Genomic DNA, 13,676 nt, shown 5'->3' on the forward strand with positions numbered 1-13,676 from the left:
TGAAGTGTCCCCTCTCTGGCAAATGCGTACCGGATGTGTGTGACTCCGACATGACACTGCAATGAATAACCACCCAAAGCAACTCGCTGCGTGTAAACATTACTGAGGCTATCCAAAGCCCACTGAGCAAAACTGCTATCGTGCAAGATCGCTTTGCTACCCAACGCGCCAACAATCGCGGAACAGTCGTGTGTACATTCGCTGTCATCCCAGCGACGCCCATCGAGAAATTCCGCAAGCCACCCAGGGCAGGTATAAACTAGAAGCAAACGAAACGAGTAAGCGTCAGCCAGCTTAAGAGCCGCGCTTACCTTCAGTGAAATCTTGAAATGTGTTCTTCACCAACCTTCCACTAGCAGAAACGCGTTTCTGAAGCCGTGCCTCTCGCTCACGTGCTCGTTCGGAAGGGGTACTACCATTGCCGGCTGTGATGTGTGGTAGGGCGGGTAGTACGTCACCACTAGGGTTTGGTTGCCCCCCGGGCATTACAGGTATTGCGCGCTTCCCGGTCTTCTGATCCGCTTTGAAATCGAGGTATTGGCGTGCGGACAAGCTAAGGGGAATGGGTGCCGCCGTAATCGGTAAATCTGCACCATTCTGAAGCAACAGCTCTGCTACAGGGAAAGGCTTGCGGATTGGCTGAGGTGTCGAAGGCCGTGCATCTCGACCAGGTGAAGTTGCAGGTGATGCAGATGCAGAGGGTGAAGCAGGGTCGGCGGCTGCGAGGGCTAAGAACACAGCATGTGTCCCTCGGGACCTGTCTCGAGAGTTGGGATTTGCCCGCAATGCAAGTGCGTATAAGACATTCTGTATGTCGTTCTTCTTGACTGAGGCAAGCAATGTTTCGTCGGCCGTTCCGTAATGTGAGACAGTAGACGAGATGGGAGAGACATATGCTCGTTCCGAGTACTTGGCGGTAATGAAACGTAGCCTCTGCTCTCTTGTTGACATGGGCCCCGGTTTGATGGAAAAGTCCAGTTTTGCTTCCCAGATCATGTTGCTGACGCGATTGCCAATCTTGAGAAGTAGCTCGATAATATCGGGCGTGAACGAGTTCACATCGAGTGTCAAGGACCGCACTTTGGTGATGTGTGTACCCAACGAACGGTGAATACCGCTGCATTCAATGCAGATCACAATACCCAGGTTAATGGATACCCAGTCGGCCTTACTTTCAGAGCCGCAGTCCGCGCACATTCTGTTCCCAGCGTCGGCTTCTCGCACCTGTTTAAGCAGCTTGCCATCATCACCTGCAGGTTCCTCGCGCCTGTATCCAGGTTTGTCCCCTACTGTGGCGTGCCGAGATGGTGCTCTAGGGCCGTAGTTGTTACCTTTGCTGGATAGAGAAGGGCTCTTTCCTGTCAACACAGATGCGATGTCTCGACGAGTCTGGCCCGGTAGAGACTCCGTCGATGGACGATCTTTCTTCCCTGTGGACTCCACTGCGGTCTGTAAGGCATTGTTTACAGCAGATATCCACGACCTCAGATCATCCTCATTTGTGGCCTGGTAGACACGTGTAAACTGAGGGGTGATGACCTCAAAGCAGAACCTTCGATCTGCATTGCGTGCCTCGCGAACTGATGCCATGCGCAGGTCTATCGGATCCATGTGTAGTTCCAGGCTCTGCTTCCAATTTGTGTACTCCGATAGTCTGCCCTGATCTAGCACAATCCAAAATCTGGCGTTATCAGCAGATTGATTATCACGTGTACGGATGCGACTTACTTGTGCCAGGCCTGCTTGTTTAAGCCCTTGGGATCGACGTGACTACCTGGCCTACTGAGCGCCCACAGCAGACCTTCCTTGCGATGAGCACCAGGCGTGAGCTCGCTTATACAAGCCCGCTCCTCCAAATCTCTTATGCCCTTAAACTTGTCTGGCTGAGGAGTCACAGCAACCAGGACCGCTTTGCTTGCCTCCGGACTTTGTGGGGAGCTCATATAAGAGCTACCTGTTGGAGTTGGAACTGGAGGCGGACTGACTGTGCTCTGAAATACAGGCGCTATACTCGATTTACGACCAGGAAGTTCTCCATCTGCGCTCGATGGGGCTCTAGGCGCACCTCCATTAGCAGTTGTCGTTGCAGGTGCTTGTTGTGAAGGCGGTGCGTCAAAAGATTTACTGTCTTTCTCCAACTGCCTCCTTTTCTCTTCTCTTCCTGTCCGCTGTAACTGGAACTCTTTGTCTGCTTCCCGGACTTCCTGGCTTAGAGCCTCAAGCTGAGGCAGCATGGTCTCGATTATTTTCGCTGTGGAAAGGAAGTTGTTGGCTTGTGTGTCCGCATATCGCGTCAGATGCGACAAGACATCCTGGTCTTTGCGACCACCATGGAGGTCTTGCATGAATGATGAGTAGTCGAACCGCTTCAGCTCGAATTTTCGCTTCTTGTCTTGGTACTTTGAATCTGTTTCTGCCCGTTTCTTCTCTTTCAAGGAGTCTTGTCGTTGTCCGAGATATCTTCCGAGGTACTGGTAATAGTCCTTGCTTTCCTCTTCGAAGTCTTTGCGCTTGGTCTCCGCTTTTTTGATGTCAACATTGTACAGCTTATATATCGGGTCAATGATAAGCTTTTGGACGTTGGTGGCATTCGATCGTTCGTACGCGAGGATGTCCTTGGCGATTTTGTCGAAATAATGGTCGATTGCGGGTTGTACAGCACCAGCGTTTGAAGAAGAGACTTCCTTTAGAGCGTCCATGAGGTCTGACATGGCATTGTTGCAGTTCACCTGCGCTTCCATAGCGGACTCTGCCCTTTTGAGGACTTTTTTCCACCGCATGCGCATGTTTCCAGTCTTTTGCTCTAGGGATTTCATAGTCGCGCGAAATAAAGGCCCATCGTCAGTTTGACTGAGATCCTCACCCGGGCGCAGAACATCGACTTTGACCGAAGCGCTTGTGAGCGCTGTAGTCTGCGTCGACACAAGACTGAGGCCATTCTCAGGTATTGCCTCAAAAATGGGGGATCTTGGAGGTATGTTATCCCATTCCCGATTCTCCTCTACTGAGTCGCTGACACGTGAATCTATCGATTGTGCCGAGGGCACGCGTAGTCTTGGAGGTAGACCCAGCTCCAGTCTCGGTGTTGTGGTCTTAGGACTTTGAAGAGACCTTGTGGTGTCTGTGAAAGTCAGGTCTCTGTATTGAGGCAACGAGTGCAAGGGCATACTTTGGATCCAGAAAGCAAAGTTGGCTAAGGTCTCCAATCTATGCGCGCGTTGGTCGTACTCTACAAACTTCATGGTGTTAGTCGGTGCTGGAGCTGGAGAGGTACTGTATACGAACACTGCAGCTGGTGCGCCAACCCCCACCGCGACACTCGTTGGTCTTGGGAGGAGTGAACTTCCAAGCCCACTGAAACGAAACTGAGGAGCTCCCGCCTGTAGTGTAGTCCCCGACAAGCTCGACCTGCGGGTTCTTGTGGAGGTTAGGGTTGGCATGAAACTCGCGCGTGACCAGGTTATCGAGCTCTCTAGAACTCGAGGCAAACACAAAGGTCAAGCCATTGATAAATGTATCAATGAGACCAGCGGTGGTAGCGTGACTCGGCGCGCTGTTGGGGCTGTAATTGGAAGGCACCGCCAGTTGCTGGCGGAGTATGAATGTGAAGTTGAACGTGAGGTCTTCGTCGTTCGGTAAGCGTAACAGGAAGGATGGCGGTCCGTCAGCGTTCGGTGAGGCATCTGGATCCTACACAAACAATGTTTAGCATTGCGCGATGCCCAGAGACTGGTGAAACTGTACCTGGATGTACTCGATCACGCTCTCGTCCCCAAGCTCTCTTTTCGGGCTGTATCGCGCCGCGGGGAACGCATTCGGCGTGACGTTCAGGATCGTGCGACCGCGCGCGTTGGCGATGCTGCAGGCGGCGACCGAGACTGGGGGGTGTTAGCGGTGTGGTCACGAGCCGGGCAGCCAGGGCGATGGCCTACAGCGAGTCTGGTCGCGCAGGTACAGCGTCTCGCCCTCGCCTGTTCTGCTGGCGACCTGGCCCATGGTCTCGAGGGATCGCGTTCACGGTGCAGCCAGGGTGGCCTCGGGTTGCTGCGTGCAAGTCGCAAGTCGCAAGTCGCAAGTCGCAGTCGCAGTCGCAGTCGCAGTCGCAGTCGCAAGTCGGTGCTCAAGGCGCGCAGGTAGAGGCGGACGGGCGCAGGTGCATGCCTGACCCGAGAAAGGGAGACGGCACTTCTCGAGGCTCGGGTATCAATCGAGGTCCAGGATCGCACGCTTAATTAATATGGGGTTGCCCGGCGCGGAGGGGAGGTCGCAAACTGGCGCTATGGCTTGCGCGGGGTTTGGATCAGAGCTGCAGGGCTCAAAGTATGTATATGTTGCCGAGTATCGTTGGACGGAGAGGACGCGCAAAGCCAGAGCACGAACGCCTCTGCAGAGATATCTATACAGTCCAAGCCAGACGTCGAGGTGCAGCAAGCGTCTTTGTGCGTCGATCACAGGCAGGCGCAGCGCGGGACACACAGAGCACGCTACCTGCAGCCTGTCACGCAGGAACGAGACATGGACAAAGTCACTACACACGCAGCGTCGCTGCCTGCTCTGCAGAGCCACGACACCCGTCTCGTGCCTCACCAGACACGGCGTTCAAGCAGGCAGAAGTATTGCTTGCACCTCTGGGTGCGTCACCGGCAATGTGTCCCTTCGTCATGTGGCGTGGAGCTCGAAATAGATGGAGATGCACGAACACGGGCTGTCTACCGGTAGACGGGCAACACCGCGATGCCGATGCAAGTCAACGTCCCCGGGTGAAATCGTCGTACATGTCGATACAGCCGTTGTATCGATAGTACGTCCTCATTCGAACCGGTGCAAAGGTGCAAGATACACGAGTCGGATTCAGATTGCATTCCCAGTAGTCAGTACCCGAGGCCGAAAGGTACGCCTGCTTCCACTCGAGCGGTACCGAGCCCCTGTGCGGACACCGTTGTTTTCTCCATGTGGTCAACTTGCAATCCCTTCGGTCATAAAACAGCAGCCAGCGTCGCGTTCCCGGTTCTGTTGAATGCAATGTCATCTCCGAAGTTGACTCGGTTCAATGCCGTCCCCTTGAAGTGGAAGTGATCAGCCTTGCGGTCCCTGCATCTGCGCAGCCAATGGGAGCTCGCGGGCATCGGCGGTAGCTTTTCGAGAAGCGGTTTCGAGCTCCGTCATCATCAACCTACACCATCCACAACTATGGCGCTTCGTGTTCCGGCCTTGCGGTGCGCATTTCGCCAGCCATTGTCAAATCCGAGATTCTGTCAGCGCCGCTGGGCTCAGGTGCAAGATGTTCGTTTTCTCGCGACTCATGGCACAGAAGAGAGGATCCTGTCCAAGTACAAGGACAAGCTCGCCTCCAGGGCGAAGCAGGAGGGCGTGAAGGATATCAACGAGTTGAAAGAAAAACACAAGGAGAAGATAGAGGAGCTGAGGAGGGCAGCTGTTGTCCCGGGCGCAACAGGTCCCTTGACACCACCGCCCTCGCCGTCGTCTGCAGCCAGCTCGTCGCCTTCTGCATCACCTGCGGCGTCATCGCCGTGGCCATCGCCACCTCCTCCACCGAAACCACGAGATCCTAGTGCGCCACCGCCAGGCGTCAAGACGCTCGACTCCTTCCTCGATGTGTCCAAAATCAGCTCCCTCCCTAACAAGGAGATCGAAACTCTCTGGAGACTGCGCCACGCTTCGAATCCGCAGAGCATACACTTCTCTGTTCCTGCCAACACTTGGGCTTCTTTGCTCGTGACCGCGAAGCAACATCCCGCATTCGTGCTGCCGGTGCCACGAGAGATCCCCGTTGAGCAACAAGAGGGCGAGCAAGCCACAGGTCAAACCCAACAAGCTGCAGAGCTACACTATCTCCAGTTCGCTCATCCGCACAAAGATACAACGACCCTACTGTTCACATCTCTCGCCGAATTCAAGCTACGGGGCGAATTCGCCAGCCCGCACACGACGATAACATTCCACCAAGAGCTCGCGACCAGCCACAATATGGTCCTTGGCCAGGGACTGGTGATTGAGAATAGGGGTGTTAGCGTAGACGAGGCGAGATGGTTGGTCATGTGCATGCAAAAGTTCTACGTGCAGAGCGAGGAAGAAAAGGTCAGAGGGGTACTGCTGAAGCAATTTACAAGTGGAGATGCAAGTTTCAACGTTACGGCGCTGATCGACGAGGCCGAGAAGGCATTGTAGACAACAACGGCACATCTAGTGCGATTTGTGCGATATGTACGATAGGCGTTATGCATACAGAGAGCAGAACATGCTTGCCTACGACTGAGTTGCACCATGCATGGTTTGCAGTCACGACCAGAGATAGGGACTGAATCTCCTACTAGGGGCCAGCCCCAGGGATTCACAAGTAGCATTACTCCTCCAAGATACAAACGATGTAAGCCTTGTGTCAAGGGTAGTTTCAAACGTGAGAAACACACTTGCTCCTTGCCACGAACCGTGAAGGCCAACACCCACGTCGCAATGTCACATGCGCGCACAACATACCACGTTAGTCTCCCCAAGGTTGTCAAAATCAAGTCGTAGACTCGAACGCCTATCAATTCGATAGAATGTACCGAGTCAATGCACGTTCCTGCAATGCGCACGATCAGAGACTCGCTTAACACGGGCGCATCTGCAGATGCCCCGCGCGCCCGCTATTTGCTGATTGGCACGTCATCCCCCGAAAAAAGCAGCCGTACTTCGGAGCTACAATCAGTAATTCGACTGTGATTATAAGGAACGTATGGTTTTCGTAGGACTAGCGCACCGGATGAAGGATTAGAACCGGGAAACGGTCTTTGTAGACTCAGCAGCCATTGAATCGTTCCACGTGCGGAATTTCAACCCCTCTTGACTCACTACGGGCGCGATAGGCAAGACGGCAGTCATCGCAAAAAGTTGTACACTACTAAAAGACACATCCATCCACTTGCACCCACATCCACCTGCAGCACGCGCATATCTCCGTTCTCCGCCAGACGCAGCAGCACCCAATAACACATTCATACGTGGACACCCTCCCACAACCCGCGCGCACAGCACTCAAGACTAGCTGCCACCTGTCGCACCGCTGTCTGCAATACCCCATACCTTGAATTGCGTGCTAGATATAAACAGCATGGATCTAGTCAACTCGTATGTACTTCTGCCCCGCTTCCTTCTTTCTTCTTGTTCAACGCCTGCAAGATGCCTCACGTCAATGGCGCCAATGGCGCGAATGAGATGGAGTATATTATGCAACGAGCGCGCCAGGGCAGTCGAAGCTTGCCATTCATGACTGACACTCTAGGCAATAGCTTGAACGATCGCTTGCTCTTCGCAGTGCCCAAGAGTAAGTGTCTTAGCAGGTCGATCCTCTGACATGTCTAACAATACCAGAGGGCCGCCTCCACCAAGTCTGCCTCGACCTCCTCCACGGCTCAGACATTCAATTCCACCGCCACTCGCGCCTCGACATTGCGCTCGTCAAGAACTTGCCTCTTGCGCTCGTCTTCCTCCCCGCCGCCGATATCCCCACGTTCGTCGGTGAGGGTCGTGTCGACCTCGGAATCACCGGCCGCGATCAAGTCGAAGAACACGAATGCGGCGTTCCTCCCACAGCCACAACTGGCGTCGTTGAGGTCCTCGACCTCGACTTTGGAAAATGCAGCCTGCAGGTTCAGGTACCCTCGAAGGGCGACCTGGCCAAGCCGGAAGATCTGATCGGCAAGAACGTCGTCACCTCTTTCACAAACCTTGCCGAGCAGTACTTCAGACGGCTAGAGGCTGAGCAGAGCGGAGAGACCAACGGTGACGCAAAGGATGCGAAGCTGAAGACGAACATCAAGTACGTCGGTGGCAGTGTCGAGGCGGCATGTGCGCTCGGTGTTGCTGATGGAATCGTCGATCTCGTCGAGTCTGGAGAGACGATGCGCGCTGCAGGCCTGAAGGCTATCTCCACAGTCGTCTCGTCAAGCGCTATCCTGATCAAATCGAAACACCCCTCAGACCCCAAGCTTGTTGATCTGATCACAGCCAGGATAAAGGGTGTCATCAGTAAGTATTTTCTTGCCATCTGCGCTGTACAGAAAACCAATGCTGACCTATGTAGCTGCACAAAAGTACGTCCTCTGCCAGTACAACATCGAGCGCTCCAAGCTCGATATCGCCAAGCAGATCACGCCTGGAAACCGCGCGCCGACTGTCACTTCGTTGGAGGAGAACGGCTGGGTCGCCATCTCAGTCATGGTACAGAGGAAGCAGATTGCTATTGCCATGGACAGGTTGACCGAGGCGGGCGCTTGCGATATTTTGGTCACCAAGATCGAGAACTCAAGAACTCACGATTAGAAATTAGATGTCATATAGAGCGGGACATAGTCTTTAGTTCCATACAATGGATAGTAGACAATGTCGTGTAGAGTAGGTTTCTCTGAAAATTATTGCGAAGTCCAGTCTATCCTAGGGGTATTCAAGCTCTACATAAGTTATACACATAAAGAGGCTTTTCGTACGTCGTCTCAGCACACTATGCAGGACGCGAGAGCATACTGCCCTCCAATTTGAACCCAACCATTGAAGTCAGCCAAAACGACACCACAAGAACTACCCAAAAAATTCACCGCTCACAAGCGACTCCCACGGCTTCCCAGTCTCCCAAACTTGCTGCATGAGACACTTTGCCCTGTCAATCTGTCCGCCCAGTCAGCTTCAATTATCCCCAAGAAAGAATTCTCCGAGGTGCTCACCTGCGTCATGCCAAAGCCTTCCACCCCCCTCAGCCGATCCATAATCTTCTCCCTTTGCCCTTCGTCCTGCGCATCGCATCCAGCCACAAACATAGGGAATAGCAAACACGCTTCCGCCGAGCTGCCTCGCCGTACTTTATACAACAGCTCGACAATCTCACGGATCGCATTCTGCACTTCCGGGTCTGTGGCTGGCTTGCCCAATACGCGGCGGTATAGATGCACCAGGCCTCCCCAGTGGAACATCTCGTTAGTGGCGTAGATCTCGGTGGCGTCCCAGGCGCCCTCGGACTCGGCGGTCGAGTCGTGGCGGTGATTGCAGCCCTTGTGGATGTGGCGGTCAGACAAGCCCTCTTCAAGCTCGTTGCGGATGTGCATGGCGGTGGCGTAGATGTCCGGGCCGGGCTGCCAGGCGTCTCTGATATTCCCGTCGTCGTCGATGCGCAACGGCTCGCACAGTTTTGCGAGTTCTGAGATGCGCGCGAGGCTGCCGACGCAGCGGTTCGTGAAGCCCATCAGGCAATCGATTTCGAATTCTTCGTCGGCGGATGCGTTTTCTGATGACCAGTAGAACGAACCGAGTGGTGTGTCGGTCTTGTTGCCGCTAAGTGAGCCGAGGACGTCGAGGTAAGCAAACCAGCGAGAAAGGAAGTAGGCAACACGATCTTGTCTGTCTACACCTTGGGGACCACCTCGTGCCATAACCATTTGTCGAGCCATTTGAAGGTGGCTTTGCCAAGAGATGGGGACCTCAAATGTGTTGGACGCGATGATCTCCAGGCTTGCCATCATGATTACAGCAGCTAATGTGCTATTGGATATGTTGTTGGGGTTTTCTGTGAGTGATTGGCGCAGTTTCGGGAAAACGTCTTGTACCCATACCGCGATACGGTTGGAGGGCTCAGGCTGGTTGAGCATTCGGGCGCGATGTGAAGCACTGTAGGCCAACAGAAGGTTCATGATATTATCATCGCGTACAGCCACTGTGAGAATCAGTGGCGGCATGTCTGAGGTCAATGTCTGTATACTTACTCTCTGGCAGAATCTGACGGAAAGGGTTCCTCTCGCAGTCATGTGGCACAAGGATGCGGGCTGTATGGTTGATAAAGTGGTGAAAGTAAAGAAGGTTCATCTTGTTTTCCATCAGCAGTGGCGGTAGTGGTTCCAACGATTTTGGTATCCGTATCTGGACTGGTTTGACGTAGTACCCACCTTTGCCGAAAGCCATGTCTCGAGTGCGAGGCTCTGCTTCAACAAAAGGAAAGTCTTCACTGATCTCCCTTCTGCCGATTGGTGGACTAAAGATGGCTATCGCAGAATCGTCTTTGTTTCTGGGTGTGTCAAAGTCTGGTAGGCCCATGTCGTATCCGTAGGTTGTCGACACAGAGTCCATGACCGGATATCTTCGCCTTGACTCGCCTTCAGAGTTACACTCATGTAGACTACTACCATTCGTGCTGTTGACGAGCGACTGTACTGATAAGCGTCGTAGATCCGGAGGTGGGTATGCCGGACTTTGGTGGTCTGTTGAAGAGCGCACGGTTGGTTCTTCAGAGCCTACTGAAGAGTTCGGAGTCAACGGCATGGTAACAAAGGGGTTGTAGGGTGTAGGCGGACCTGTATATGGCGATTGTGCATCCGAGAGGGTTGTTGCAGGGGATCCTGCTGAATGACTTGACTTGTGGCGCTTATACATCGATTCTGCAGACCCCCTTGGTGGGAGCATCGATGGGGGTGAAAGAGGTGCATCTGCATTGACAGAGCTGAATCCAACATTGCTGTATGCAAGAGCTTCAAAGGCAGAGGTCGATAGAGATGAGAACTCGAAAGGGGTCTGAAATTGAGTCTGTTGGAAGGGTGCTGGGGATACTGGTAGTCCATTTACGGTCTGATTGAAATGGTCTTGCTGATATTCCAGACTACTTCCGAGTCGATGTAGTTCAGACTGACCTAGTCTGACCAACTCAGGGTCGACAGCGGTAGGCCCTGATCGAGGGGGGGAACTACGCGACAAAGAATGAGAATGTTGGCTTCCGGGATTTGATGGATCCAGGGTTGGTGGGTACCACTGCGATGCATCGTCCCCAAACGAGAAAGTCGACATGTATGGACTGGCGGATCCGGTGCTCGATGCGGTTGAACCCGAAGCTGATGGGTCACGCTTCGTACGTCCGCCCCAGTTAAGTCTAATGTTGTAGTCGCATGGCTCGCCTTGACGTTCGCAATTCAGACAATTTGGCTTTTCCTCTCCGCTATACAACTGTTATCACCAGTCATGCTAAACGTCGAGCATCAATAGTCACCATTTGACTTTGCGCGCTTTACAAGGCCTGTATAAGCGATTAGTGCAGACTAATGTGACGGACATGCATCATACCAACACCCCGTTCTCGATCTCCGCTTCGGTTCGACACCGGGTTTCTTTGGGCGAGGCATTTTTGGAAATGGTCAGCGGTGGGTCAAGCTGTATTAGGCAAGTGCAGATCAAGCGGCGATATTGTCCCAGGGTTTTGGGTACGAGATATATATATGGCAGTTCGAAAAGGCCATGCAACGAACTGTAGTCTCAAGCTGAGCACTCTGGTGGAGCGGGGTTAGGAAGGAGCCTCTCGGATACTACACAATGCAACTCTTGCATGTGTAGTGCGCCATGCGATGGCACGGCACATATAGCAGTGGTCCTTGCTCGAACGAGGCGTCTTGGTCGTTGGTAATTCTGGTCTGTGCGGAAGGATGACAGTCTCTACATCATTGTCTGGAGGCTTGATATGAGGTGGGGAACAGAGCTGCGATAAAGCGTGCCGCATCCGCTCTAGACGCCTGCTACTCCGATATGTGGGGTACGAATCATCAATCCTCATCTTGCCGATCACTTTGCTTCGCGTCACGACTTCTCACGACGAACCTCAAATGCCTCAAGATGAGCTTCAACGGCTGTCTCTGTCGATTGCTTCGCATTCAGTAAACGTGCGCTGCTCACAACGTTACATCAGCCATGACAAGACCAATAGGCCCGACACCGGTATCGCCTTGATTTGCTGGAAAGTTGACTGCTTGGATGCAGCAAATTCAAGCCTTCCGCCCTTTCAAAGTCGATCGAGAAAATGGAAGCTTCTACGTTAGCCATAGAAGGTGCGTATCGCCAGTTCTTGCCTTCCGCGTGCATGTCTCAGCCCTGCACAAGAACAACGTGCGCAAGTGCAGCCGTAGCTGAGCGATAAGAATAGCCGCCTTAATGTCAGTCTCTAGTATGTACCTGACGGTTGTCTCGCTACACCACTTGGCGTCATCATCACATGGGACAGAAGATTTACTGGGCCACCTAAATATATCGCTGGGAAGTTTGAACCCAATCGGTCGTAGATGTAGGTAACCTTGAGTATGAAGACGGATGACGGCTTGAGACTTGGGTCAAGATGCAAATTGTAGAAGATGTGTATTCATCAGCAACGTCTATCGAATTCGTTCACTCCACGTACAGCCTCCGCTATGCAAGCAAACTATGCAATTTCCGCTCTAGGCCAGTGAAGCAGAAAAGGAAGTTGTGAGGTGGCTACCAGGCGTGACACAGGTGAGGCGCATGGAGTCGGACTCGATGACTGCCCGACTGTTGTGTTTGGCGCGGGAGAGGAGTAGCAGGAACTTGCATCTCAGCTTGACAGAGATGGATTCCTCACATGAAGTCGTCACTGCATCATCGTTAGTGTCATGGACTGAATCTGGCACGCATGTGTACTTACTCGCCAAAGTCATCGTTGTCATATGCAGCCATGTCTGCGGAGCGGCCGACGTCTCTCGATGCGTTCAAGCTTGTCTTGGTCTTCGCGGCCTTGGTCTTCTTTCCACCCTTCTCAGCTGCCTTCTCTTCCTTCATTTTCTCGTTGCTCAAAGTGGTCAGGCCAGAAGCAATCTTTTTAATCTGCTCACTGGGAAGGTCCTTGGCAATGCCTTTGCAGAACTCCTGCAAGAACAGCGAGTATTGTCCTTTTTTGGCGTTGTTGGCAAGGAGAGGGGTGAGAGTCTCGCGCAGCTTTGTGAACTGGTCCTTGGTGTTGGGGTTGAAGATGGACAGCGCACTAAGGTCGACGGACTTCGTAGGATCGTTGGCATCAGAGACGGTGACAGCCTTCGCGGTCTTGGACTTGCCGCTGGCGAGGTCGCCAAAGAGCTCCTCCGCTTGAGAGCGTGAGCCCTCCTGCTCGGCCTGTCGCAACCTTATTCGGCGCTCTTCCTCGGTCTCCTCTTCCGACTCGTAGTCTTCTTCCATCTGTCGCCGACGCAACTTCTCTTGTCTGTGCTCCTCAACGCGCTGTGCCTTGCTCTTGTGGTTGGCTTTCGCCTCCGCATCAGCCTTAGCCTTGGCCTCAGCGGCCTTCTTCGCCTTCTCGCGCTCAACCTCGGAATCTTCGGCGGCGTCCCATGAGTCTAGTACCTGTTGTGGCTGTCAGTATGCCTTCATGCGTCGGCGGCGGGGCAGGAGGCCCAGCGCGGGGCACAGTGGGCTGACGCACATCGTCTTCCTCCTCATCGTCGAACTTGCCACGGCGGGCAACAACGGGGGCAGGAGAGCCGGAGTCGGAGCCGGACTCCTCGTCGTCTGTTGAGTCGTCTGTCAGCGGTGGTGCTCGTGGAGCAACGCGCAGTCATAGCTGGAGGGGCATAAATTAAGAGTATGACGTACCCCACTTTCCAGGAGCCATGTTTGTCGCGGAATATGCAAAGATGGAAGCAGTCGGCGGGGTGGGATACGTTTGCTAACAGGCAAGCCTAGGAGTATGCGCCGCAAGATGTGCTAGGAAGAAAGGTGGAGGAAGTGGGTTGTGTTTCGCAAAGATCGGGCTCACGCGAAAGACCGGCTTGTCAAAAATTGCCTGCACCTGCGGCCCAATCGGGCGCCTCGGCATGTGAGACTTGGAGTGCATCTATCGTTACGATTGTTACGACATTTCGGCT

At 53.6% G+C, this 13,676-nt stretch overlaps 5 protein-coding genes across 5 annotated transcripts; 2 read left to right on the plus strand and 3 right to left on the minus strand.

Annotated features, from left to right (window-relative positions):
* Positions 1–218: 218 nt before the first annotated feature.
* On the minus strand, positions 219–4,111 carry C7974DRAFT_406142 (ARF GTPase-like protein activator). The gene is made up of 6 exons (XM_046143121.1): positions 3,933–4,111; positions 3,745–3,878; positions 3,286–3,690; positions 3,170–3,236; positions 1,729–3,121; positions 219–1,681 (listed from the first exon to the last, which is right to left on the minus strand). Exons 1-6 carry the CDS (start codon positions 3,994–3,996, stop codon positions 295–297), a joined length of 3,450 nt encoding a protein of 1,149 aa, XP_045991563.1. The 5' UTR covers positions 3,997–4,111; the 3' UTR covers positions 219–294.
* An 818-nt stretch (positions 4,112–4,929) lies between these two features.
* On the plus strand, positions 4,930–6,544 carry C7974DRAFT_83581 (ATP11 protein-domain-containing protein). The gene has a single exon (XM_046147350.1). It carries the CDS (start codon positions 5,191–5,193, stop codon positions 6,187–6,189), a length of 999 nt encoding a protein of 332 aa, XP_045991564.1. The 5' UTR covers positions 4,930–5,190; the 3' UTR covers positions 6,190–6,544.
* Positions 6,545–7,182: 638 nt separating this feature from the next.
* C7974DRAFT_381212 (uncharacterized protein) lies at positions 7,183–8,325 on the plus strand (the record flags this gene model as incomplete). The annotated part of the gene is made up of 3 exons (XM_046140572.1): positions 7,183–7,327; positions 7,375–8,031; positions 8,087–8,325. 3 exons carry the CDS (start codon positions 7,183–7,185, stop codon positions 8,323–8,325), a joined length of 1,041 nt encoding a protein of 346 aa, XP_045991565.1.
* Positions 8,326–8,474: 149 nt separating this feature from the next.
* Positions 8,475–11,122, minus strand: C7974DRAFT_406146 (fungal-specific transcription factor domain-containing protein). The gene is made up of 4 exons (XM_046143122.1): positions 11,027–11,122; positions 9,756–10,975; positions 8,724–9,706; positions 8,475–8,667 (listed from the first exon to the last, which is right to left on the minus strand). Exons 1-4 carry the CDS (start codon positions 11,089–11,091, stop codon positions 8,581–8,583), a joined length of 2,355 nt encoding a protein of 784 aa, XP_045991566.1. The 5' UTR covers positions 11,092–11,122; the 3' UTR covers positions 8,475–8,580.
* An 868-nt stretch (positions 11,123–11,990) lies between these two features.
* On the minus strand, positions 11,991–13,670 carry C7974DRAFT_83575 (eukaryotic translation initiation factor 3 subunit J). Its single transcript, XM_046147349.1, has 4 exons — positions 13,405–13,670; positions 13,235–13,320; positions 12,464–13,155; positions 11,991–12,412 (listed from the first exon to the last, which is right to left on the minus strand). The coding sequence occupies exons 1-4, from the start codon at positions 13,421–13,423 to the stop codon at positions 12,397–12,399; spliced, it is 813 nt and encodes a 270-aa protein (XP_045991567.1). The 5' UTR covers positions 13,424–13,670; the 3' UTR covers positions 11,991–12,396.
* Positions 13,671–13,676: the final 6 nt, after the last annotated feature.

The sequence above is a fragment of the Boeremia exigua genome, assembly GCF_020726555.1.
Source record: "Boeremia exigua strain MPI-SDFR-AT-0100 chromosome Unknown C7974scaffold_15, whole genome shotgun sequence".
NCBI classification, from domain to species: domain Eukaryota; kingdom Fungi; phylum Ascomycota; class Dothideomycetes; order Pleosporales; family Didymellaceae; genus Boeremia; species Boeremia exigua.

Excerpts from the sequence above, each read along its gene's own strand:
- C7974DRAFT_406142 (XM_046143121.1), bottom strand. The coding sequence starts at position 3,996 with ATGGGCCAGGTCGCCAGCAGAACAGGCGAGGGCGAGACGCTGTACCTG. Across the intron at positions 3,237-3,285 it reads GTTGGCGCACCAGCTGCAGT|TTTGTAGAGTACGACCAACG; the intron begins GTTCGTATACAG and ends AACACCATGAAG. Across the intron at positions 1,682-1,728 it reads AACAAGCAGGCCTGGCACAA|ATTTTGGATTGTGCTAGATC; the intron begins GTAAGTCGCATC and ends TGATAACGCCAG.
- C7974DRAFT_406146 (XM_046143122.1), bottom strand. The coding sequence starts at position 11,091 with ATGTCCGTCACATTAGTCTGCACTAATCGCTTATACAGGCCTTGTAAA. Across the intron at positions 9,707-9,755 it reads CCGTCAGATTCTGCCAGAGA|TGGCTGTACGCGATGATAAT; the intron begins GTAAGTATACAG and ends TGATTCTCACAG. Across the intron at positions 8,668-8,723 it reads AAGGCTTTGGCATGACGCAG|ATTGACAGGGCAAAGTGTCT; the intron begins GTGAGCACCTCG and ends CTGGGCGGACAG.
- C7974DRAFT_83581 (XM_046147350.1), top strand. The coding sequence starts at position 5,191 with ATGGCGCTTCGTGTTCCGGCCTTGCGGTGCGCATTTCGCCAGCCATTG.
- C7974DRAFT_83575 (XM_046147349.1), bottom strand. Across the intron at positions 13,156-13,234 it reads ACGATGAGGAGGAAGACGAT|GTACTAGACTCATGGGACGC; the intron begins GTGCGTCAGCCC and ends CAGCCACAACAG.